General features: G+C 43.8%; 1 protein-coding gene across 2 annotated transcripts; it reads left to right on the top strand.

Annotated features, from left to right (window-relative positions):
* Nucleotides 1–267: 267 nt before the first annotated feature.
* LOC115111495 (paxillin-like) lies at nucleotides 268–27,343 on the top strand. Of its 2 annotated transcripts, XM_029637610.2 has the most exons (11): nucleotides 268–414; nucleotides 17,011–17,219; nucleotides 17,319–17,404; nucleotides 17,530–17,669; nucleotides 17,821–18,013; nucleotides 18,238–18,352; nucleotides 21,752–21,910; nucleotides 22,054–22,227; nucleotides 25,018–25,099; nucleotides 25,188–25,336; nucleotides 25,437–27,343. In XM_029637610.2, the coding sequence occupies exons 1-11, from the start codon at nucleotides 402–404 to the stop codon at nucleotides 25,701–25,703; spliced, it is 1,587 nt and encodes a 528-aa protein (XP_029493470.1). In that variant the 5' UTR covers nucleotides 268–401; the 3' UTR covers nucleotides 25,704–27,343. The 2 variants fall into 2 exon arrangements, with proteins under 2 accessions (XP_029493470.1, XP_064867583.1); XM_065011511.1 differs by lacking the exons at nucleotides 21,752–21,910; nucleotides 22,054–22,227; nucleotides 25,018–25,099; nucleotides 25,188–25,336; nucleotides 25,437–27,343 and adding an exon at nucleotides 18,517–20,880.

The following is a 27,343-nucleotide window of genomic DNA, read 5'->3' as shown; positions in this document are numbered from 1 at the left end:
CCTACGCTGGCTTGTAACTAATAAAACAAATGGGTAGATGTAGCTGCTGTAAATTGTGTAAAAATGTTTCTTCATCAATCGCGGTTACACTGTTTTCATATAACAATGTGTATTTTAGGCAGCCTGTCCACTAAGGTTTAAGTACGAGCCTGTCTAATATACAGTAGTATGGTACTTTGTATAAATGTAGTTCACTCGCTAGAGGCCGCCCTTTATCAAAGTTATTTAAACAACCCGGGGTCTCTTCATGTCGGCGTATATAGATGCGCGTGCTCGTCGCTGTGCGGTCATGTATTGTACTTCCCAACCAACTTCAGCACAGTGAGTAAACTAATTCAGATTTTGAGAGGAAATCACGGACGTCGAATTTTTTTTAAACTGGTGAAGCCAATTCTGGAATTATGGAAGATTTAGGTAAGTTCACACCATATCCTTTTCTAATCTCAGCCTTTTTATATTTAGTATAGCGGTAAGTATGGGTGGAGAGAAAACAATGTATTTCGAGGCGCCGGAGATTTCAAGGTCTTGGGATAATCGACGGCCTGGGATTTTTGTAAATATCTGAAGCCAACAGGGAGAGTTGGTTTAAAGTTTAAACTACGTACAAAAGCTTCGAATTAAACAGTTGATCTTTTCATGTCGGATTTCCCGCATTCGAACTGAATAATAACAAGTAAACTCGTCAGCTTTAAAAAAAATATTTAAAAAATAAGAATTTATGCAAACATTTTAGCAAAAGTTCGTCTGATGGTGTCAACATTGTTTGTATAAAAACGAGATTCCACCCATATTGATTGACTTTACCATCGTAGGCGTAAGAGTTATGGGCGTATTTTATTATTATTTATTTTTTACTACAACTCGGTCTTATTGCAGTTGGTACAGATGCTTGAAGTTGGCCAAAGTAACACGGAGCAAGTTTGTAACGTTATAGCCTTTTATGTTCAGTGTTATCCAAACGTTCCAAATGGCGACACAATCTCAATATAAGAAAAACATGTGAAATGTTATAAATAGTGTATGTCTGCCGTTTGAATTTTAATCAAGCCCATTGTCACTTATTGTATGGCAAATATGGTTGTGCCTTCTCCACAGGCACCCTGCTCAAATTAGATTTACTAACTTTTAATGGCAACATTCATGGCATATGAGTGAAACTAAATATTGACTTATTATATAGTGGTTGGATCCCTACTTGTATTTGGTTGTCTCTGACTTTATTTCTAGTGGTAGTTCTGTGCTGATAGCAGGCCGAGTGTCTTCTGTTTTTATATATGGGTCTCATGTCCAAGGCTGGAACTGTCCAAGGCTGGGTCTCATGTCCAACCCCTGTCCAAGGCTACCCAGCTAACCATTCTAGGGAGATCATTTTTGTAAGGTTCCTCTGTGTCCAGTTTTCCGTTAATTAAATACATTTTATTTATGTTAGCAAAAACCTTCTGAGCACCTTCTTCAGCATATTTTGGTGTTAGGTGAAAATTCCCTTAATGTCAAACAGAATTTCTCTAGAATGTGGTTACAATGTTCTCATTGATGTAGTTTCCTGAGGGTTAGGGGAATATTACACCAAACATACATGGCCATGTTCTCAGAATACAATATAATAATGTACTAGACACGTTTGATAGGAATGTTGCAAGAACATTCCTGTGTATCAGTCGCCTGAAGTTCCCGTTCACCTGGAATGCATTTAAATTAACAGGTGTGCCTTGTTAAATGTTAATTTGTGGAATTTCTTTGGCTCTTAATGTGTTTGAGCCAATCAGTTGTGTTGTGACAAGGTAGGGGTGGTATACAGAATATAGCCCTATTTGGTAAAAGACCGGATCAATATTATGGCAATAACAGCTCAAATAGGGAAAGAGAAATGACAGTCCATCATTACTTTAAGACATGAAGGTCAGTCAAGAACTTTGAACGTTTCTTCAAGTGCAGTAGCAAGAAGAACAATTTAAATTAACATGTACACTGTAATCATGTATGTCAAATATGTAAGTTGAAAACACCATTAAAAGCATTGTGCATGCGTCCCCCAAACTTTACCAACAAAAATAGAGCTGTGAATGGATCAGTGGTTCACCAAGCAGATCCTTGATGGGCTTGGCCAAGCTCTCAAGGCAAAGGGTGGCTTTTTTGAAGAAACTCAAATCTGAAATATATTTTGATTTGTTTGACTTTTTTGGTTACTACATTATTCTATATATGTTATTTCATAGTTTTGATATTTTCGCTATTCTACAGTGTAGAAAATAGTCCAAATAAAGAAAAAACCCTTGAATGAGTAGGTGTATCAACTTTTGACTGGTACTGTATATATATTTTTAATTGTTTTAATTTATTTTTCATATTTTCAATCATTTTTAATAATCTCCTGATTTCATCGCTTTGGGTTGTGTTGGAAAGGGAAGGGTTAACACAAACTGGATAGGTTTTTCTCTTCAATCTGGATTTTCTTTTGGTGGTGTCTGGGTAGAAAAGTCTAGCTAGCTCAGCCAGCCATTGGCTAGGCCTTCAGAAGCTGGACAGAAGGCCTATGCCGTTCAGCTATTAGTGCAGAATTTTGGAGTGACAGTGGAATGAACCAATCACATTTTGACTTGCAATGGGTGGCCATAAAAAAAATGGAAAGGAAAAAAAGTGAGGTGTCTAGGCCAGAGTTTCTAAACCCAGAGGTGCAACATATCCAGACTTCTAGGAACATTTGCGAAACAGACCAAGCAGACTACGCCAGGGGTTTGAGAAGTGAAATTCTTCCTTAGTTTTCTCTAACTCTAAAGGCACAACCTAGATTTGAGCCAATATCGGGTTTGCAGTTGACATACGACGCCTCCTGCTGGCCATGTTGGAAGACCATTGCATTAATTATTCCGACAACAGCCGAGTTTCATCCCCAAACTGCATGATAACAGTGCCTAAAACTAATAGATTCATCACCCTGGTGATTTTATGTGGATTGTTTAGCTGCTCTAACAAGGCAGGAAAGACAACGGGGAAAAAAAAACATGTTTACAATCATGAATCATGAAACACCATTGATGGCAGCTATGACTCAACTGTCAGAAAAGAAAAAATCCTTTTTGCCCATCAAGACCTGAACCCAATATTTGCTAGCTAGATAGCTTGTAGTCGAGCTATTGGCATGTGTTGAGTGAGTCAAGTTTTGTGGAAGCATTTTTTTCACCATAAAAAGGCACATTTTATAACAAATAACTACATGCCTCTATTATTAGCATTTACAGACTAACATAAGACTAGTATTCCTAATGTTTAGAGTAGATTGGATAGTGATAATTTAGACTATTAATACGTGCATAGTGGCACAGGCTTATAGGCTATATCAGACGTTTCTTTACTTGTATTGGGAAAAATATGGCATTTGAAGCAGCTGTACTACACTTTGACTGGAGACATTAGCCAAATATTTTATAATATGATGGTAGCCTAGGCCTACTCTACTGACAGCAATCAATAAAAAAAAACACCTTGTCTTGAATGCAACCATGTAATCTAGAATATGATGTTAATTTGAAAAAAGTTGGATCCTTTCTAGCCATGACCATGAAAAGGAAAGACTCAAATTATTCGACCTCATGGCTTGGTTTTTGCTCTGACATGCACTGTCAACTGTGGGACCTAATATAAACAGGTGTGTGCCTTTCCAAAACATGTCCAATCAATTGAATTTACCACAAATGGACTCCAAGTATCAATGGATAACAGGATGTACCTGAGCTCAATTTCGAGTCTCATAGCAAAGGTTTTGAATACTTATGTAAATGAATACTTATGTACCTGTTTTTGTTTTGTCATTATGGGGTATTGTGTGTAGATTAAGGATTTAAAAAAAAAAATTTAATCGATTTTAGAATAAGGCTGTAACGTAACAATGTGGGGAAGGCTTGAATACTTAGTGAATACACTGTATGCTGTGGACCATCTGTATGATTCTGTTGTGCCATTTGAGTAACGAGCACCTTCACCTTGTCGTCGTGTCAAAGGTGCCCCCTTAAGCTACAGTACCAGTCAATAGTCCAGTCAAAAGTTTGGACATGCCTACTCATTCAAGGGTTTTTCTTTATTTTTTACTATTTTCTACATTGTAGAATAATAGTGAATACATAAACTATGAAATAACACATGGAATCATGTAGTAACCAAAAAAGTGTTATATTTTGATTTGTTTATTTGAGATTCTTCAAAGTAGCCACCCTTTGCCTTTGACAGCTTTGCACACTTTTGGCATTCTTTCCACCAGCTTCATGAGGTAGCCACCTGGAGTGCATTTCAATTAACAGGTGTGCCTTGTTAAGTTAATTTGTGGAATTTCTTTCCTTTATGCGTTTGAGCCAATCAGTTGTGTTGTGACAAGGTAGGAGGGGTATACAGAAGACGGCCCTATTTGGTAAAAGACCAAGTCCCTATTATGGCAAGAACAGCTCAAATAAGCAAAGCGAAACAACTGTCCATTACTTTAAGACATGAAGGTCGGTCAATCCAGAACATTTCAAGACCTTTGGTACCTTCAGGTGTTTTGAAATTGCTCCCAAGGATGAACCAGACTTGTGGAGGTCTACAAATTTATTTCTGAGGTCTTGGCTGATTTCTTTTGATTTTCCCATGATGTCAAGCAAAGAGGCACTGAGTTTGAAGGTAGGCCTTGAAATACATCCACAGGTACACCTCCAATTGACTCAAATTATGTCAATTATCCTATCAGAAGCTTCTAAAGCCATGACATTTTCTGGCATTTTCCAAGCTGTTTGAAGGCACAGTCAACTTAGTGTATGTAAACTTCTGACCCACTGGAATTGTGATACAGTGAAACAATCGGTCTGTAAACAATTGTTGGAAAAATTACTTGTCATGCACAAAGTAGATGTCCTAAACAACTTGCCAAAACTATAGTTTGTTAACAAGACATTTTTGGAGTGGTTGAAAAACGAGTTTTAAATGACTCCAATCTAATTGTATGTAAACTTCCGACTTCAACTGTATGTACATACTACCTCAAATGCTCCCGCACATTGGCTAGCCGGGCTATCTGCATTGTGTCCCGCCACCCGCCAACCCCTCTTTACGCTACTGCTACTCTCTGTTCATCATATATGCATAGTCTCTTTAACCATATCTACATGTACATACTACCTCAATCAGCCTGACTAACCATGTCTGTATGTAACCGTGCTACTTTTATAGCCCTCGCTACTGTATATAGCCTGTCTTTTTACTGTTTTATTTCTTTACTTACCTATTGTTCACCTAATTCCTTTTTTGCACTATTGGTTTGAGCCTGTAAGTAAGCATTTCACTAAGGTCTGTTGTATTCAGCACAAGTGACAAACTTTGATTTGATCTACCTGGTGAGCAGACTTCTGTTCCAGCTAGCAATAGCGCACTTGATTATTAACCAATTATGTTCAATACAGTGAATCAGGTGTGTTAGTGCTGGGCTGGAACATAAACCTGCACACCCAGCAGGGTTGGCCTGCTCCAGTTGTAATAGGTTCATTGTGTGACTTTTAAACTTTATTTTAGTTAACATTTTGCTAACCTTGTTACACATACAATCCATGGTATACGAGGATGTACCCTTATTCTATTGGGACCTCTTCATCTGCACACCGGGTATCACAGCTCTCTATCTGAGGACAGAAAATAATTGTTGTCTGTGCTGGCCTTGTGTGCTGCAGCCCGAAGCACGGCTGCTTTTTGATTTTCAAAGCATTGCGTCTCCTGCACTAGAGTCTGCAATGGTTCGACTACATAATATAATGTCGGGTGCATTAAGTGATGCTCTGTTTCTGTTCTTTTTCTCAATTTGATCTGATGTATTGTCATTTGTTTCCACAACTAAAGCCTAGGTCAGATGATCACGGTTTGCCACTGCAGTTATCAGTTAATCTGACTTCTCTCATTGATTTGATTCCCTTATGTCAGCAATTTTAGGGCTTTTTGTATAGTTGTCTAATGTTTGTGGGCCATATAACCCTTTTTTTAATATTACTCCTGTTTACACCTATCTAGTTGTTTCACAAGTGCCTACAGAGAAAGAGTTAGGGTTTGCTTCTGGACAGGTCCTAACTCTACTGGCCTTTTAAGCAAGCACATGTCCCAAGGATATCCCAGTGGTTATGGCGTTCATCATAAGTGCTGGTGGCCTGGGTTTGAGATCCACAAGGGGAGTCACACAACCTTCACATTCTTATCAAATATGTTCATGTCAAATAATGACAACACCCCTATCTTACACTTTATATACAAACGTGTGTTGACACACCTTTTAAAATTAGTGGATTTGGCTATTTCAGCCACACCCGTTGCTAACAGGTGTATACAATCAAGCACACTGCCATGTAATCTCCATAGATCAACATTGGCAGTAGAATGGCCTTAATGACTCAGTGACTTCTTCAACCTGGCACGGTCATAGGTGGCCACCTTTCCAACAAGTCAGTTTGTAAAATTTCTGCCCTGCTAGAGTTGCCCTGGTCAACTGTAAGTGCTGTATTGTGAAGTGGAAGTGTCTAGGAGTAACAATGGCTCAGCTGTGAAGTGGTAGGGCACACAAGCTTGGTGGAAGAGGAATAATGGTCTGGGGCTGTTTTCATGGTTTGGGCTAGGCCCCTTAGTGCCAGTGAAGGGAAATCCTTAACACATTGACCTTCTAGACAATTCTGTGCTTCCAACATTGTGGCAACAGTTTGGGGAAGGCCCTTTCCTGTTTCAACATGACATTGCTCCGGTGCACAAAGTGAGGTCCATACAGAAATTATTTGACTAGATTGGCGTAGAAGAACTTGACTGGCCTGCACCGAGCCCTGACCTCAACCCCATCAAACTCCTTTGGGATGAATTAGAACGCCGACTGCGAGCCAGGCCTAATCGCCCAACATTGGTGCCCGACCTCACTAACGCTCTTGTGGCTGAATGGAAGCAAGTCCCCAGAACAATGTTCCAACGTCTAGTGTAAAGCCTTCCCAGAAGAGTGGAGGCTGTTAAAAGCAGCAAAGGGGGACCACTCCATATTAATGCCCATGATTTTGTAATGAGATGTTTGACAAGCAGGTGTCTACATACACTACATGACCAAAAGTATCTAATTAAAATCAGTTTCTCGTTGAAAGCTGGGAATCTGTAGGATTACACCTTGAGCACAAATTGACCACCTTTCCACTACCTCATAAATTACCAGTATTTATTCATTCTATTTCGCTGCGCAACTTTCCATCTTCTTGACATTTTAATTTGGAAAAATGACAAACTAGTTTATCATACTGATTCAGGAGTAAGATTAAAACTGGGTCAAATGCCCCAACAACATTAGAACCCTAAACCGAAAGCTCTTAAATTGCTGAAATAATTTAAATCAAATCAATGATGAGAGAAGAGTCATATCAGCTGATACCTGACACAGACATGGTGGTGTAGCAGGAAGATTACCGTATCGTAAACCAAGAGGTTGTGAGTTCAACTCCCGAGTGAGGATATGCTGAATAATACTTAATGTATAAATGAACATGCACAATTAAATCATGTGCGGCAAATATGGAAGCTGAGAACACTATGTTAAAAGCACTGTGTGTGTGTCCCTAATCTTGCCAACAGACAGAGAGAGCTCTGTGTGGATCAGTGGTTCACCAATCAGGGCCTTGATTGGCTGGGCAACAGTAACAAGATGAGTTTCCACTTAAACTATTAAGATTCTAGACAAGTTATTTTCTGATAACATGGCAACTATGTTCTGTGTATGTTGGGTGGGACGTTGATGGAATATTCTCCTAACCATCAGAACTGGAGACATTAATATTCTTTCAACGCTCCCATGAAACATGTCTAGAACTGTTAATATCTTAAGTTCTGAGAACAAGGTAACGACGTTCTATTTAACATTTAAGGTGATGGTCTCTTGGAAACATTCCTAGGACATCACGGGAACATTCCTATGATAACGTTAGTTAATGACCTATTGAGACTTAAGGGAACGTTCTCTAAAGTTCTGAGAATGTTTGTTAGCTGGGTAGTCATATTTAGAGTACATACTCAGACATTAGAGTATCCTACAGACCTGCAGCAATATGGGTCTTCAAACGACTAGAGGACTTTCTCAGATACAGATATGTACTAGAGATATTTACACAAACGCCTGGAACCCGGCATACCTCAAATAGCAGAGCCTACTGTACGCGAACCTGCTCCGTTCATACTTGTACACATAGATCATATTCCATGGTTACATGTGTCAGTGCATTTTAGGGACCAAGCATCTAGCTGACCATGCTGGCTGATGGGCACTGTTGTTCTGCATGAATGACCCAAAATAGCATGTCAGTGAGATGTTTTTTTACTTGTTTAAGTGGAGGGATGAGGAGACATCTTTTGTGCTTGGCCTGATCTGAGAATACCTCCATGGCTCATTAGATGGTTAAGCTGCTCTGAGCCAGTGAAAGGACTGATTGTTAACTGATAGGGAGCCTGCTGTCTCACTTAAGTCGGGGGAAGCCAGGCCTGAGGGAGGGGGAGAGGCTGCTGTGGAATGTCTTAACATCAAGGCCAAATACTTACTGGGTTACGGCTCACCAACTCCCACCACTGTTCCACACTGGCCCTGTAAAGAAGGGGCTCTTCACAATCTGGTACCCTCAGTCAGTCCTACTGTGTCCTAGTAAAACCCTATTCCCTGGTCTCTGCAGGGATTCCTCTGATGACGTAGAGCTGTGTAACCCAATCATCCTCTCCTCTTTCTACTTGGCCCAGTGTACCAGAGATGTCCCCATTTCCTACCCTCCCAAAAAGCAGGGGGGATTCTGTTGTACCGTGTGAGCAACCCTAGGTTAGACAAGGCATGTGAACGTTCCAGAGACATGTCTCACGCAGCTCCGATCAGGTGGTAACCAGGTCCAGAACAAGGCCCAGAACCATTACTGATGTGGCTGCAGTGCAGCTGAGCTTTCTCCCAGATATGTGTCTTTACCCACATGTGACAGTCAGTGTCGGATGGCATGTCTTACTGGCGTGTTAGTGTGGCGTGTCCCCACTCTCCTCTCTGTGTGAATTCCTCAGGAGCCTGTATGATTGACTCTCCATGCTTGGGAAACACACAGATGGACTGTCCCTGTGGGCTGAAGCAGCCTTCGTTTATGTCATGACCAGTCATTAAGCTAAGAGTGGTGCGTGGTGTGTAGGTAGGCGGCTCGTTGAGAGGACAGCATTATAGGAGAGGCAACGTTGCAGTCTGAACAGTAATCACTTTTTATTTTTTTACATGCTTTGTGAACAACCGGTGTGGACTAACAGTGAAATGCTTACTTACCTTAACAATGCAGAATGAAAGAAAGAAAGTGTCACGTTCTGACCTTGTTTCTTTTGTTATGTCTTTGTTTTAGTATGGTCAGGGCGTGAGTTGGGTGGGTTGTCAGTTTTTCTATGATTTGCTATTTCTGTGTTTGGCCTGGTATGGTTCTCAATCAGAGGCAGCTGTCAATCGTTGTCCCTGATTGAGAACCATATTTAGGGAGCCTTTTTTCTATTGTGTTCTGTGGTGTGTCTGCACCAGCCAGAACTGTTTTCAGTTGTTTCTCTTTGTTATTTTGTTATTTCCGTGTTCATTTGAATAAATATGGACACATACCACGCTGCACCTTGGTCCTCACCTTCTTCCACCAACAACGGCCGTTACAGAAAGATAAATAATAGAAAAGTAAAACGCTTAATAATAGATGCACAATGAGTAACAATAACCTGGCTATATAGAAGGGATACCAGTACTGAGTCGATGTGCAGGGGTATGAGGTGATTGAGGTAAATATGTACATATAACTAGGATTAAAGTGACAGAGGATAAAAAGTAGCATCAGCATATGTGATGAGTCGTAGTTAGTCCAAAAAGGGTCCCGGTAGATAACCAAATGGCTACATGGACTAACGATTTAGCTTTTGGGTAGAATTTGTTCAGGGTCCTGTATCCTCTTTTGAGGAGATGTGGACTGTTCATTGATTACCTTGTAGAAACATTGCCATATTCCCTTGTTCAAGAGAGGACTGGGTGCACGTTAAATGGTGTGGTCCTTAGGCTTGGGCGATACCTCCTGTATACGGTTTAAAATGTTTATTTCGAAATACTGTTTAAAATATATATTTTTGGGGAGGGCGCTGCAGGGGTGCCACGGGGGTGCTATGCCACTGCTTATAAGTTAAGTATAACTATAAGAAATCTAAGATGTGTCAAATTATATCTAGCTCAGGGCTCCAGCTATGCATTTGGTTTCCTAGCTAAGTGGCTAGATATCAAGCTTCTTGGTTACAACCGAGACATTCAATCCTCTCCTGGATCAGCATCCCTGGTGCCTAAAATTGTTTTGTGCATCCCCCAAAAAACATATTATTTATAGCGCCCCTTGTGTGCACATTTGGTAATACCATATACCCCGGTATGGTACAGAAATGGAATGAAAATCTGGATACCGCCCAACACTAGTGGTCCTAAATGTTTACGATATTTTCCAACCACACTCTGTAACTTAAACAACATAGCTGTCCTTACAACTTTGGCAGTTGGTGAGTTTCTGTATTTCAGTAAGTCAGCAGTGGGCCAGTGTTACCAGACTAGTCATCACCCCCAGGGACCTGTAGGGTTTCTCCCTGTATGCCTACCACTACTGTATGTTTGTGGGCCTGCCTTCTGAACTAATGTGAGTGTCCTGTCTGTAAATCAGTCCAGTCCAGCTCTTTCTGTGCTCCTTCCACACCCATCCTGTTCTGAGTCTGGGGGAGGGGGATCTGCATGACTGACCTCATTGCTTAGGCAATGAACCCTGCCTCACATCCTGAGGAAACATAAGAGAAAACAATGAGCAGAATCTGTGTTCAGGGCCAGGAAATGAATGCTCTGCCACTGCTGTTATGGACAATTTTGACCAATCAAAGTTAGTCAAGCCCTCTTTCCTACCATGTCTTTTGCCTTTATTTCCTCAACTGTTTCCCTCTCTCTCTGGCCTTGTTTCTTGGCTCTGAGAACAGTGCTAATTATTTTCCTGATGGGTCAGTGTAATGGAGCAGGAATCTGAGTTCCTGCTGGATTCTTCCCACATTACTCAGGCTGGGACTCCCCAGGGCATGTTCAAATAGCTCAGTGTGGAGGATTCCACAGGGCCACAGAGAATGGAAGATGGCTGGCTGTTTTTGGAGGTTGGTTGGTTTGATTCAGTGTTGCACAAGCTGAACTTGGGGAAGAGAAACAAGACCGTCTATCCTTGAGGTTTTCACACCCCCTCCAACACACACAAACTCATGGTAGCTGCTGGCTCTCTCACTAATCTATTGGTGCGAGTTTGTTCTCAATGTCTAAGCATGACTGTGTGTCAAAATGGTCTTTTAGACTTTCCCCTGTCATCTGATTTACTGGCCTGTGGGGAAGTGCTTTTATTTTGGTCCAGCGCTCTCTTCAGGGGAGTGTCATCTTTCGGATATGGGGCTGCTTGGGCGGGTATTTTTGGTGGGGATTATTTTGAAGCCGTTGACCCCATCTTGCTTCAAGATCTTTCTGTCTTTCTCTGAGACACCACACCACTCCCTCTCTCTCACTGTGTCTGTACTCCCTTCAGTATCTTTACACTCCCTGTTCACCCTTCTCTCTCTGTGCTGTATACTCCCTCTCCCTATCTGCTATTCTCCTCTGTGGTATTTCTCTCCACCCCTCTCTGGCCCCTGTCTCTCCTGATTGATATAAATATAATGTTGGGAAGGCCGGATAGTGTTACTTTCTACGTGGGGCTGTGGCCAGTTCTGCCCCCAGCTATAAACTGGTGGCCCGTGGACCCTGGTGGCCCGTGGACCCTGGTGGCCCGTGGACCCTGGTGGCCCGTGGACCCTGGTGGCCCGTGGACCCTGGTGGCCCGTGGACCCTGGTGGCCCATCACTGTATCCAATGTGTTAAAGATGTGGGAAAGATTAGCTTGCCTGTCTGCCTGTTAACCTGGGAAGCATGGCACTCTGGGCCTGCCATGGGTAATACACATTGACATCTCTTCTCCTGCAATTTAAAGTATGTGGTACTTTTCTGATCTGACCCTGTTATCTAAATTATAGAGTAGTACATTGATTGTTTTTAAACTAAACAGCCAGGTTTTTCTTTTTTTTTCCTCATCTGGAACCTAGTCGTAGTGCAACTGATTGACTGGTGGTTTCTGTCTTGCCAATTATAGCCTGTATTACAAAACATTGTATTCTGTGTTTTTATCTTAATATTTGATCATTTCATGTAGATTACATATGACTGATATTTAGAGTCCCTGGGTAAACCAAATCATCCCTCTCTTCCATTCTTGGCCTCCACCTCATGCCTCTCCTCTGCCACCCTCCTCTGTTTACCTGGCTGCTTTCTCTCTCGGAGCCGGACAGTGGAATGTGTGGAATTCACCATGTACCTTCCCGCCTGTCAGATAAAGACTGCAGGGCTTTGGTACAGTTAGGAGGGGAGCTATGGACCGAGGCAAGAATCTATACGTACCCACCACCCAAAGAATGCACATACAGTCTGCACACAACACAAGGCTGTTGGCCTATGCTTGAACATTGACTTTATGTTAAGATGCTTTCAATGAAAAGGCAGGACAGGAATGTATTGCAAATCTATTTAGGTCATAGAAGCTGCAATAAACAAAGTCAGATGAACTGATCTCTCTGGCATTTAGCCCTGCTTAGAATCCCCAAATGGCAGAATAAATGTTTCCCATAGAACAGTTGTATAATACTCTTTTTTTCAAAAGTAGTCAGGATTTCCTCTGAAAAATGATTGGATTTTACCAATCTCATAACCTTTACCCCCACCCCTTAATGCCACTAACTCCCCCCAGACCAACTCAGGCCACAGACCATTTTACAGTTCATCGGTGTCGGACTCATTGCTGCCTCCCACAGGAGGGACAATCAACACAAATTTATTCCAGTGGCATTTCCACTTTCACACTCCAGTAAAGCTGAATGTCAGTGTAGCCCTGGCCTAAAGCACTACAGTAAAGCTGAATGTCAGTGTAGCCCTGGCCTAAAGCACTACAGTAAAGCTGAATGTCAGTGTAGCCCTGGCCTAAAGCACTCCAGTAAAGCTGAATGTCAGTGTAGCCCTGGCCTAAAGCACTCCAGTAAAGCTGAATGTCAGTGTAGCCCTGGCCTAAAGCACTCCAGTAAAGCTGAATGTCAGTGTAGCCCTGGCCTAAAGCACTCCAGTAAAGCTGAATGTCAGTGTAGCCCTGGCCTAAAGCACTCCAGTAAAGCTGAATGTCAGTGTAGCCCTGGCCTAAAGCACTCCAGTAAAGCTGAATGTCAGTGTAGCCCTGGCCTAAAGCACTACAGTAAAGCTGAATGTCAGTGTAGCCCTGGCCTAAAGCACTCCAGTAAAGCTGAATGTCAGTATAGCCCTGGCCTAAAGCACTCCAGTAAAGCTGAATGTCAGTGTAGCCCTGGCCTAAAGCACTCCAGTAAAGCTGAATGTCAGTGTAGCCCTGGCCTAAAGCACTACAGGCAAGTGTATTGCGGCTGACCTCTAGCTATGATTGAAATATCCTCTACTCATTGTTCTTTAGTTTGTTAACAAACAATTCCTTTACAATGAAGGTGGGTAGTGGGTACCAGCTTTCGCTGTATGTCATCGAGTTAGCTATACCCTTGACCGTAGTCTATACGTTGCTTGAAACACTTATCAGATGTGGACTAAGATCTCTGACTGATCAGTACCACAGGGGTTGGCCAGTGTCACAGATGTAGTTGCAATGGGTGGTAGTCTAGTGGTACTAGGCAGAGAATAGAGATCCCAGTCTGGCAACATACTGAGGAACTTTTCCTCGCTGCCAGGAGTAAGGTCATGAAGTTCTTCTACATACTCTATATCATACCTGGTTAGCCATGTGTGATTTTTATTGTTTTAGTATTCACTTTTATTGGGAAACCATAATGTGTAAGATATCAATTCCCAAGTGAATGACCGGATAGGGAGATGGCCAGTGATTTAAAAAATAATAATAATAAAAAAGGCTTTATTGTAAGGGTGATGACGTCAACTTTAGTAAGTCCTTGTTCAGCATGTCGGCACCAGGTGCAGCTTATTTTGAGCAGACTTACTTGCTGAACTTACAGCTTTAAATAGATTTAACTATATGATGTAAACACCTAGCTACTGGTTGGGGTCTCTGTGGTTTAACTATATGACGTAAACACCTAGCTACTGGTTGGGGTCTTAAACACCTAGCTACTGGTTGGGGTCTCTGTGGTTTAACTATATGACGTAAACACCTAGCTACTGGTTGGGGTCTCTGTGGTTTAACTATATGACGTAAACACCTAGCTACTGGTTGGGGTCTTAAACACCTAGCTACTGGTTGGGGTCTCTGTGGTTTAACTATATGACGTAAACACCTAGCTACTGGTTGGGGTCTTAAACACCTAGCTACTGGTTGGGGTCTCTGTGGTTTAACTATATGACGTAAACACCTAGCTACTGGTTGGGGTCTCTGTGGTTTAACTATATGACGTAAACTACTGGTTGGGGTCTTAAACACCTAGCTACTGGTTGGGGTCTTAAACACCTAGCTACTGGTTGGGGTCTCTGTGGTTTAACTATATGACGTAAACACCTAGCTACTGGTTGGGGTCTTAAACACCTAGCTACTGGTTGGGGTCTTAAACACCTAGCTACTGGTTGGGGTCTCTGTGGTTTAACTATATGACGTAAACACCTAGCTACTGGTTGGGGTCTCTGTGGTTTAACTATATGACGTAAACACCTAGCTACTGGTTGGGGTCTCTGTGGTTTAACTATATGACGTAAACACCTAGCTACTGGTTGGGTCTTAAACACCTAGCTACTGGTTGGGGTCTCTGTGGTTTAACTATATGACGTAAACACCTAGCTACTGGTTGGGGTCTTAAACACCTAGCTACTGGTTGGGGTCTCTGTGGTTTAACTATATGACGTAAACACCTAGCTACTGGTTGGGGTCTTAAACACCTAGCTACTGGTTGGGGTCTTAAACACCTAGCTACTGGTTGGGGTCTCTGTGGTTTAACTATATGACGTAAACACCTAGCTACTGGTTGGGGTCTTAAACACCTAGCTACTGGTTGGGGTCTTAAACACCTAGCTGGTTTAACTATATGACGTAAACACCTAGCTACTGGTTGGGGTCTTAAACACCTAGCTACTGGTTGGGGTCTTAAACACCTAGCTACTGGTTGGGGTCTCTGTGGTTTGAATGAACAGTGGGGGAAGTACTGTGGTAGTGATAGGTTCAACTGAAAGCTCTGTTCCCACAGAACAATTAACAGTCCTATTCAAATAAAGTTGTTAAGGATGAACAATAGAGATGTTGTTGATGGCAATTTTAAAAATCTTTCTGGGAATTATTTTTGAAAATGGAGCACAATATTTGACTGTTTACAGAAGTAGACACAGACTTGATTATTATGAGCGTGAAATGTATCCCTGGGTGAGTTGGAGGGTAAGTGGGAGGGAGGGAGGGCGGCGCACAATTGGGCCAGCGTCGTCCAGGTTTGCCCGGGTAGGCCGTCATTATAAATAAGAATTTGTTCTTAAACTGACTTGTCAAGTTAAATAAATAAACAAAATATTGTTGGGGTTAATATCCAGTGTGTCTCTGTCCCCCTGCCTCCAAACCACACCCTCAACAGACAGGACACTAGCTAGTCCTCTGTCTATCTCTGTCCCTCTCTGGCTGCATAAGCCATTGCACACACTTCTGGGTACTGGATCTGTCAGGTGGCATATCAGGAGGATAGTAAGGGGGCATTTTACCCAGAAAAGCTTGAATATTCTGAACTTTATTTCATCTTCATTTGTCTGTTTTTTTGCTTTTGTTTTTCTTCTTGCAAAGAGGATTTTGTGTGACTGAAGAGGGACTTTTGGACTGTGGTCTGTAAAAAATTATTTGTCTATTTGTTGTTCACCTCAAAGTTGTAGTAATGTTGGCATCTTACAGACTGTCCATTTATCATATAATTTAGTTTAGCCTATTTTAATGTTCTCTTGGTTTGAAGCTGATTTATGTAAATTGGCTCATATGATTCAGAGAAACTAGTCTTATGGGGTGGCTTTTGAATTGACTTGGTTCTGTTATATGGAGTTGACGACAAGGATTCCCTTTGACACCATCCAGTATGAACAGGAACATTTGAACAGGCTATGCTTGACTGACTGAGGATGGATGGAGTGTGTGCTGTAAGGGTCTATTTTGTTCTGGTATTCCAGGGGACACTAATGCTGTACACAGGATAGCCCTGGAGGAGATGTATATGATGTCTGTCTTTCTGAGTCTGTCTGATGTCCACACTCACACAAAGCCTTTTGAAAAGGGCAACAGGTTAAGAAAGGCGTTTTTCTGTTAGGAAGACAATCAGACGGAAGGAACGATGGACAAGCAAAGACTGCTCGCCAGGTACTTACTGAAAGCAGCAATCTATTAGAGCCTGATGGAAAGATTGATGGAGCGAGGAAGGTGGGGGTTTCAGGGGAGATGTTAACCAGACTGTAGTGGGTTTAGAAATGACACTGGGGCTTTGTCTGTGTCGAGCTGTGATTATGACAGGGCCTAAACTTGGCTCCTGGTGGAGGGGGCCTTGGGAGCAGGCTTTTTTTTGGAGTGAGAGGCTGACCGGTACACATGGGCATTGTTAGTTTACAGACACCCGTCGCTCAGTAGACTCCAGCTGGAGAGGCCCAGATGCTGGGCGCTTTGAATTATTTTCAGTCTAATGGAGGCAAAATAACTAAATCTGTCACATTCACATTGATGCTAAGCATAGAAGTCGTGTTGCATCTTGATCTTCTATGAATGATTTGCTCCAGAAAGAGGGGAAACAAATGTCCACCCTCATTCTTTAAAAAAAAAAAACATTTTGTGTTGATGTAATGATACAGAGGCAGCCTTGGTTTGTGTATTTCTGCCTGTAATGTTTGACTGAGTGTATGCTGTGTAACAATGGAGGTATCTCTCTCCTTCTCAGACGCTTTGTTGGCGGACCTGGAATCCACGACGTCCCACATCTCCAAGCATCCTGTGTTCCTGTCTGAGGAGACCCCCTACTCCTTCCCCACTGGAGGGAACTCCTACCAGGATGTGTCAGTCCCTCCCCCGGTGCCACCCCCTCCCTCGGCTGAGGCTCTGAATGGCTCTGTGATAGACTCCCTGGACTCCCACCACTCCTCCCAACAGGTCAGTCATACTGTACCTCAGAACCACAACTCAGACTCACACATCTCATTCATTAAATGGCTTTTCACGACTAAACTTAGTGAATGTCCTCCTCTGCAGTCCTTGGGTTCAGCTCCGAAGAGCTTATGGTCCAGGGACAGTAGCAGCCCGCCCCTGTCCCACATTGAAGAGGACCACGTGTACAGGTAGGCAGGAGGGCCATAGGAACAGATCTTTAGGAAGGCACCCCCACTGGGAGGCTACTATACTGTCTGTCACTGTTTTATACTCAAACACAATTGACAAAGCATTGTCTCTCTGCCTCTGTCAGTTTCCCCAACAAACAGAAGCCTGCTGACCAGTCTGCGGCTGCTATGAGCTCAGCTCTGGGCAGTAACCTGTCAGAGCTGGACAGGCTACTCCTGGAGCTCAACGCTGTCCAGCAGAACTCTCCCTCCTTCCCCACCACAGGTACACAGACAGCTAAACACATCCTACATCATTTTTCACTAGGTTTTGGTGTTTATGTTACCTAAGCGGAACTTCTCTCTTGTCTTTGCAGTATGTGTTTACTGCATAATACTGTGATGATATCATGTCCCACTGTCCTTTCTACCCACAGAGGAAACAGCCCCACCCCTGCCGTCCTGCAGCATAACCCACTATGTGCAGGAGAACGGGGCTCCCCCTGACGTCATGGTGAGCCCTCCGTCTCAGGAGAAGACCAAACGGAACGGGAGGCAGGCGGTGGAGGAGGGCCGGCCCACTGTGGAGAGTCTGCTGGATGAGCTGGAGGGCTCTGTACCCACTCCCAGGTAAGCAGATTGGCAGTTACTCCTATTCAAAAATCACAGATGGACAAGGAGTTTGTCATCACCTTGAATTATAGGATACAAGCTAGCTAGCAATGAGATCATGTTAATAATCAACTGTAGCCTGTGTTTGGGTGCTCCATCTGATCACATATTAGGATTAAATGAAAAAGGAGGAGGTCAATGTTGGATTGTGTGTGATCATGTTTTGTTTGTGTATTCTGCAGCCCCTCTGTCCTTCACAATGAGTTGGACTCTTCCTCTCAGCAGCAGGCCAGAATGTCAGCTTCCTGTGCCACACGCGAACTTGATGAGCTCATGGCCTCCCTTTCCGACTTCAAGGTGTGTGTGTGTCTTACGCTTGTCCTCTTATTACCTCATGAAAAATCCTTTAGTATAGATACCTTTTTAATTCTATATCTATTTTCTAATCTGATTATTTCTCTTTAATATCTTCCTTTTCTTGTGGTGTCCCTTTCCTCTCTCCTGCCTGTCCTGTCCTCTAGCCTGTCCTCGGCTCCTTGGGGTCTATGAACTCTGACCTTCAGCTTGATCAGGCAGGAACCTCCCCCAGCATCATTCTGGAGGTCCATCCTCCTCCACATACCTGCTCCTCCCTTGCTGCAGCTGCCCCCTCCTCCCTCTCATCCTCTCAACCTGCCTGTGACTCTCCTCTTTTCTCTCTACCTGCATGGGAGCTGCACATAGAGGAGGAAAGTGGGGACTCAGGGGGGGCAGTGTCCCCTCCACATCCCTCATTATCAAGCCCTCCCCCAGCTACTGTAACCTCCCAGAGCCCTCTGTCATTTGCAGAGAGTGACCCAGAACCAAAAGTTGTCATCGACGTCTCTGCGACCATCCTGTCGTCTCGTCAGAAGTCTCTGGTAGCCCTCAACCACTCCAACCCTTCACTTAGCACATACACAAGTCCTCCTAATGCTGCTAAACCATCACTGAACTCAGCCAGTGTCACCCTGGACAATATCCCCTTAAAATCCCATAGTTCATTTCTAGAACTTGGTACAACTCCCCCTACTGTTACCAAGAGCACCAGTCCCCTGACTGACATGGATCTATGTTTCTCTACTCCAACCACTACCGAGAGTCTTAGTCCTGTTCCTGTCTCTACCTCCAAGACTCCTTCACCTCTCCATGCTTCTGTCACCAAGAGTCCTCCTCTCACTGCTTCTAAAGCCCCCTCACCATCTCTGGTCGCTTCTCCCAAGTCTCCCTCTCCCCCAGCTCTCACCAGCCCCACGATCTCCAGGAGAGATCTGGAGCCAGTCCCTGCAGCTGAGCCCTCTCTGGATGAAGCCCTGGATAAGCTGCTGGCCATGAGTTTCACCAAGATGGAGAACGATAGAGTCCCTACTGACACACTGCAGCTGAAGGGGGAGGCACCTCCGCTGAAGAGAGAAGTGGTGCAGGAGGTACATGAGGAGGTCATCATGCCCTTAGAAAGAAGGGAGGTTCAGCCAGACACTACCGGGTGTACCCGGGATGGGGCAAGTACCCGTGAGGGGACAATTACCCGGGATGGGTCAGTAATGAGTGGACACATAGATGGGTACAGGGAGCTCATGGACTGGGCTGATGTGGAGCTGAACATGTGTCTCCAAGATGGACTGGATGGTAGTATGACTCCTTATACAGAGAGACCTTATACAGATGGGAGCATGACCCCGATGACTGAGGCCAGCTGGATGGATGAGTCCCTGGATGGCTCCTCCTGCCCTGGAACTCCTGATGCTGCCATGGACCTACCTCTGCTGCAGCCTGCCACCATGGACAGGGTCTCTGCATCTGGACATGTATGGGACAGCTCTCACCACCACACTGTGCTGTTCTGCACAAACACACATAGAAACAACAGAGTTAAATGTCATTCATACAAAACTATCTTTCTGAGATGGCAGAAATGGCTTGGTGTGATACCAAAACATCTGTTTGACAAATTGTGTGTGTGTGTGTGTGTAGATACTGTCCTTACAATGTGCACTTCTGGATGTTTGCTGCTACTGCAGTCTCTTATTGTTGACTGCCTGGTAGTGATGAGCAATTAAGCGACATGTTGGTTATTTTTTTGTTTGTTTCTAACAACAAATTGACCAATGTCAAGTTTGAATACCGTTTTTATTTTCGTTTTTTTTGTGAGCTTGAGGCCCAGTTTCTATAGAGAAATCAGATTAAGCCCGAACTTTGCGATGTAGGGAGTTGTAGTTTCCAACAGGCCAATATTCTACATAGTTCAACACAGAATACCTGGTAATTAACTACAATGACAATATATTGCGCCCCCGCCTACTTGTCCGTTAATAATCAAAACCGTGATTATTTTTCAATGATCGAACCGACTTGAAAAAGCACTGAATGCTCAGCAGTACTGCCTGGCTGTGACCTTTGTTGGCATGTCTTGTTAAAACCAAACAATTTGAGTTGTGACTGCATCCTATGACTACCTCACTTGTTGCGTCAGCATGATGCCCGCATCTTGCCCAACTGTGTTCTGCTTAACGGTCAGAGAACAAATGGGACTGTGTGATGGGTAGGGGGTGAGATGGGGACTGAGCATGTAATACAGCATGGAGTGTGACTCTGAGCTCACTGACACATTCCTTTGGACACGCCTTCACCCACTGCTGATAGATACCCTTGAGGAGATGGCTGCCTTTGGCTTTGAGTGAACTGGAATGGTGCTTCCTCTGAACTGAACCACTCACCCGGTCTGTGGTATTGTAACTGGATCACAGTGGAGTCCTGATGCTCATTCTCCTTCTAGCTTAAGTCTGTGATAAGGCGCACCAAGGAGACCCCCAATGTGCACCCCATGTACCGAGAGGGTCACCCCCGGAAGGGGCGGATGGGCCCTATCATCGTCAACAAGAGCAGCTCACAGGACCGCCTCATAGAGGAGCTGCAGGGGAAGCTGGGGATTGGCCGATTGGCTGACCGCCGGCGCAAGCAGCCGGACGATTGGCTCACTGAGGGCGTCATCGTCATGTCCAAGCCACAGCGTTTCCGTGGCGATGGGGCTGCGAATGAGGTGGACAAGGTTGGCCTGGATACGATCACAACAGGATCACACCATCCCAGATATTATTTTTTTACCTTCTCAAGTTTCACTTTCTGTTCTTTACCTTTAATTTTCTCTCTCCCTCTGTCATCGTCTGTCTCTTCTCAGATCATTATTCCCTCGGAGTCACCTATACCTCAGAGGAGGGTCATTTCCCCACCCCAGTCTCCCCCAGCCCCTTGTCACCCTCCTATTATAGAAGAACCTAGGAGACCCCCAGCTGTTAAGCAGACCCCTGCTCCCCTACCTCCTCCCCTCCCCTGCCCCCTCAACTTCCTCCACCCCAGGAACCCATCCCTCCCCCACCTCCTCTGGTACAACCCCCACCGGTCCCAGTACAGCAGCCCCCTGCCCCCAAGCCAGAGCCCCCTCCACCTGCTGCTCCAGCCCCAGTGCCCCCTCCACCAGTGCAGCCTGCACCACCACCACCTCCCCCCAAGGTCCTGGTGTCCATTGGCTGTCAAACAGAATACGACCCAATTTTTCCTCCAATGCAGGCATGGATCTCTCTACCTTTTCTATTTCTGATATGGTGGAAATCCTTCTATTTCTCACTGGCTTCAGTTTCCTTTAGTTCACTCACAGTTTAGTTATTTGTTCAGATTTATTTTTATGAGAGAATGCACTGTACTCTGGTGTCTGTCCTCTCACTCTCCATCTTTTGACAGATCATGGCCCAGGGGAAAGGTAGCCCTGGAGGCCCCCCAACACAGGTCAACAAGCTGGACAACATGCTCGGCAGTCTGCAGTCTGACCTCCATAAACTGGGTGTGCAGACTGTGGCCAAGGGAGTGTGTGGGGCATGTTGTAAACCCATCGTGGGACAGGTGAGGGGCTTGGGTGGGCCATAGATCAGGCTCTGGTGGCCTTTCTAAGATCATGGTCTCGCTCTAACTTCAAGTTACTTTCAATTGAATTGCAGAGCTTTGTTGACATGGTAAATGGAAATATACTGTCTCTGTTTGTCCAGGTGGTTACTGCCATGGGGCGCACATGGCACCCAGAGCACTTTGTGTGTAGCCACTGTCAGGAGGAGATAGGTTCCAGAAACTTCTTTGAGCGTGACGGAGCGCCCTACTGTGAGATGGACTACCACAACCTGTTCTCCCCACGCTGCCACTACTGTAACGGCCCTATACTGGATGTAAGTAAACACCTATACTACAAAAATAACTACACTACACACAAATATGAACGCAACATGTAAAGTGTTGGTCCCATGTTTCAAGATCCCAGACATTTTCCATACGCACAAAAAGCAATCTCCGACCTTCCATTCTTAAGCAAAATTCTGGAGAAATTGGTTTTCAAACCGCTTTTTTTTTTTTTAGTACCAACTCAATTTACCACTAACTAAAATAATCTTTGAGCCAACACAGATGCCAAACAGCTCTCTGTCCTTGTACTCTTAGATTTAAGTGCTGCTTTCGACACTGTTGACCATGATGTCCTTCTGGACAGACTGGAGAGGTGGGTTGGCCTCTCCGGTCCAGTTCTAAATTGGTTTAGGACCTATTTAACGGGTCAAGAGTTTTTTACATTTATTTGAGTTTGTCACCCTTGGTGAACATAACTCCGATTTATACATATCACCTGTGGTGTTCCACAAGGTTTGATTTTTGGATCCGGTACTGCTCAGTTTATATATGTTACCCCCTGGCAGAGTTCTCAGAAAGCACAGCATTGATTTTCACTGCTACGCAGGCGATGCACAACTTTTCCTTTCTGTGTCACCAGAGGGTTTCAGCTCCACGGATAAATGATTAGACGGTATTAGTGATTTAACTACTTGGATTAAAACCGGTGTAATGTGTGCTCTCCAACTCAATCATCAAGTTTGCGGACGACACAACAGTGGTAGGCTTGATTACCAACAACGACGAGACGGCCTACAGGGAGGAGGTGAGGGCCCTCGGAGTGTGGTGTCAGGAAAATAACCTCACACTCAACGTCAACAAAACTAAGGAGATGATTGTGGACTTCAGGAAACAGCAGAGGGAACACCCCCTATCCACATCAATGGAACAGTAGTGGAGAGGGTAGTAAGTTTTAAGTTCCTCAGCGTACACATCACAGACCAACTGAATTGGTCCACCCACACAGACAGCATCGTGAAGAAGGCGCAGCAGCGCGCCTCTTCAACCTCAGGAGGCTGAAGAAATTCGGCTTGTCACCAAAAGCACTCACAAACTTCTACAGATGCACAATCGAGAGCATCCTGTCGGGCTGTATCACCGCCTGGTACGGCAACTGCTCCGCCCACAACCGTAAGGCTCTCCAGAGGGTAGTGAGGTCTGCACAACGCATCACCGGGGGCAAACTACCTGCCCTCCAGGACACCTACACCACCCGATGTCACAGGAAGGCCATAAAGATCATCAAGGACAACAACCACCCGAGCCACTGCCTGTTCACCCCGCTATCATCCAGAAGGCGAGGTCAGTACAGGTGCATCAAAGCTGGGACCGAGAGACTGAAAAACAGCTTCTATCTCAAGGCCATCAGACTGTTAAACAGCCACCACTAACATTGAGTGGCTGCTGCCAACACACTGACTCAACTTCAGCCACTTTAATAATGGGAATTGATGGGAAATTATGTAAAATATATCACTAGCCACTTTAAACAATGCTACCTAATATAATGTTTACATACCCTACATTATTAATCTCAAATGTATACGTATATACTGTACTCTATCATCTACTGCATCCTTATGTATCACTAGCCACTAACTATGCCACTTTGTTTACATACTCATCTCATATGTATATACTGCACTCAATACCATCTACTGTATCTTGCCTATTCCGCTCTGTACCATCACTCATTCATATATCTTATGTACATATTCTTTATCCCCTTACACTTGTGTCTATAAGGTAGTAGTTTTGGAATTGTTAGCTAGATTACTTGTTGGTTATTACTGCATTGTCGGAACTAGAAGCACAAGCATTTCGCTACACTCGCATTAACATCTGCTAACCATGTGTATGTGACAAATAAAATTGGATTTGATTTGGATGGCTCACAACTTCCTCCAGCTAAATCAAGACAAGACCGAGGTGCTTATTGTTAGAGCCAAAGCACAGGGAGAATCTAGCCCCACATTTTAATTCACGGGCAATAAAGGTAAAAAACCAAGGTGTTATTTTAGATTCTGAACTAAATTTTGAATCGCACAATATGAATGTGACCAAAATAGTTTTTACCACCTGAGGAACGTTGCCAGGGTGTGGCTCTTTCTCTCTGACTGATACAGAGACTCATCCATGCTTTCATTACGTGCAGGCTTGACTACTGTAATACTCTCCTGTCTGGTCTACCCAAGAAAGCCATTGGTCAACTGCAAAACATACAGAATGCTGCAGCACGGGTACTGACCAAGACCAGACTGAGAGCACACATTACACCGGTTTTAAGGTCTCTGCACTGACTGCCTGTGAGTTTTAGAAGTAATTTTAAGATTATTCTATTGGTTTTTAAATCAATCCAGGATTGTGCAGCCCAATACATGTCAGACATGCTTTTAAGTTATGTACCTAGTAGGTCCCCCAAGGTCCTCTGACACTTGCCTTTTAACTATCCCAAAGCCTAGAACCAAGAGACATGGAGAGGCAGCCTTTAGTTATTATGCCCCCGGCTTCTGGAATAGCCTGCCAAAGAACCTGAGGGGGGCCGAAGCTGTGGACATATTTAATTAAAGATCTTGAAACATATATTTTAGCCATCCTTTTGTTTTTTTTCTCGTTTTGTTGTGTAGTAAATCTTTTATATTTGATTTTTGTTTTATTTAATTTTTCCTGTAAAGCACATTGCGTTGCATTCCATGCTTGATTTGATTTGTTCGGTGTATATTATTTCAACTTAGGCAGTCCAAAGATCCAGTGTAGCAATGGCAGCTAGCATAGAGTAACTGTTCCTATGTTTACAGAAAGTTGTGACTGCGTTGGACAAGACATGGCATCCTGAACACTTCTTCTGTGCTCAGTGTGGATCATTCTTTGGCCCAGAAGGTGAGTTTTACCCATTCTTGGAGCTCACTTGAAATGACCATTTATTGAGTCTGGTGCAGAACTCATGATCTGTATGCGTCTCCTGAAGGCTTCCATGAGAAGGATGGGAAGGCGTACTGTAGGAAGGACTACTTTGACATGTTTGCACCGAAATGTGGCGGCTGTGCCCGAGCCATTCTAGAGAACTACATCTCTGCACTAAACTCCCTTTGGCATCCAGAGTGCTTTGTCTGCAGGGTCTGTAATCGGCCTATTTCCCTTTATATAAAGGCATTCATGTTGAAGTGTCCTGACTTGTACTTACTCATTACTCTCCTCTCTCTCTCTGGGTATGCAGGAGTGCTTCACTCCATTTGTGAATGGGAGTTTCTTTGAGCATGATGGGCAGCCCTACTGTGAGGTGCACTACCACGAGCAGCGAGGCTCCCTCTGCTCGGGTTGTCAGAAGCCCATCACCGGCCGCTGCATCACAGCCATGGGCAGGAAGTTCCACCCGGAGCACTTTGTTTGTGCCTTCTGCCTCAAGCAGCTCAACAAGGGCACCTTCAAGGATCAGAACGACAAGCCCTACTGCCAGGGCTGCTTTGTGAAGCTCTTCAGTTAGGGAGTGTGTGTGGCTCACAAGCTTGTATCAGAAAGTGTCTGTGTAGCTCTGGTAGTGTGTGCAAATCAGATTGTGTGTGTTTGAATTGTTTTAGAGGGATGTCTGTATACTGATGGTGTGAATGGTGAAAGTGTGTGTGTGGTTCAGGTAGTATGTGTGTGAGATTCCAGCATTCTCTTTTTGGCCTTTGAAGTGTAATGGACAATCGGATCAGGTCTCTGCCTGTGCGCTTTCTGTGATGCTCAGAATAGTGTGATTTCAAACCCAAATAGTTTTGCTTTGCTTTTGTAGTCCGGGTAAATGCTTACTGAACACTGTAAGAACACATGGGATGCGTATATGGAAGTGTTTTGAGGTTGCTGCTCACTGGTTGAGTGTCTCTTGAAAACCATTTGAAATGTGACATGTTACTAGATCAGGGAGATGTTGACCTGTCTTTTTTTATCAGCTGAGGCCTTTTTTCAACTGCTAAAGCAAAGGCCTCGGTGAGATTTCTTTAATTTGCTGTCTGAGTAACAGAGAACAGATGCATATAATGATGTCATTGTAGCTTTGACTGGAAATAGGCTGTGGGTCAGTCATTATTTTAGTACTTGTGAAGCACATGGTCGTGTCATCAGACCCTTGTGGACTCATTTTCACACACACGGCCTTGTGACACACAATCATTAACACCTCCACACAAGCATTTGGTGTTTGACAAACATACGAATGCTGACATGTTACAATTTAGATTTAATGTATATTGGAATGTTTCTATAAAATGTATGTGAAAAAGATTAATTTACAACAAATAATATTTGACTCCCTCTGTTTGGGAAATCGGAGTCACATATAACGCCAAATGGGGAGATGGATAATGTTACTTTATCACCTTCTCCACTGCCCACTCAGTCCTTTAGAGCTTAACCCTTAGTTGGACTGGTTTGGACTTTCCTTTATGTTCAGAAAGTGCTGATGCAGTATAGAAGAGTATGCCACTATAAACAATTGAATTGATTCTGCATACTGGAAACAGTGGCGTTTTACTGTGAGAATACTGTATACAAAGCGCTGGTCAGTTAATAGTTTGAATAACCACTCATTAAGAGAAATCCTCTTAGAAATTTCAAAGCAGAGATGCTTTTCTATTTTTCAAGATCTGTGAAGTTACTGTGCATTGAGTTTGACTTTTTGTAAAATAAATAGAATACTGCACAAGGCCCCTTTATGTGTGTACACACAGATTCTATGCAAACAATACTGTGTGCAGCTGCAAACATTTAACTCAACAACCCTCTTGACTCTCCAAGTGATGCTTTCAAGGAATATGCCTATCTATTTTCTGTACCAATATATCAATGCAATGTCTTTTACACTGGGGAGACCAGCAAGGAATCCTACTATTTATAGACTGGGAGTCCTGGACTATCTCTTCAGATTTCTGTCAGTGTGAGTCCACTGGATAATGTGTGTTGATATTGGTCTGAGAGTGTGCACTGTGCAGGATCTACTGTACACCAGTTGTGTTTGTGGGCTTGTATTCTTATCCATCACATAATTGTATTGGGTCTGTATCTTGTTCAGGGATTTACACCCAGAGCTTGTAAATCTCTGTTCATTGTTTTATTTAAATCATTTAACTATTTGTCTACTCAGAA

Source organism: Oncorhynchus nerka, linkage group LG27 (assembly GCF_034236695.1).
Source record: "Oncorhynchus nerka isolate Pitt River linkage group LG27, Oner_Uvic_2.0, whole genome shotgun sequence".
Lineage (NCBI taxonomy): Eukaryota > Metazoa > Chordata > Actinopteri > Salmoniformes > Salmonidae > Oncorhynchus > Oncorhynchus nerka.
Note: the sequence above shows the minus strand (reverse complement) of the source record. Positions and strands in the feature narration are given on the sequence as shown.

Coding starts and splice junctions, on each gene's coding strand:
- LOC115111495 (XM_065011511.1), top strand. Junction 17,220..17,318: donor CCCACCACTCCTCCCAACAG/GTCAGTCATACT, acceptor CCTCCTCTGCAG/TCCTTGGGTTCAGCTCCGAA. Junction 17,405..17,529: donor GAAGAGGACCACGTGTACAG/GTAGGCAGGAGG, acceptor TGCCTCTGTCAG/TTTCCCCAACAAACAGAAGC.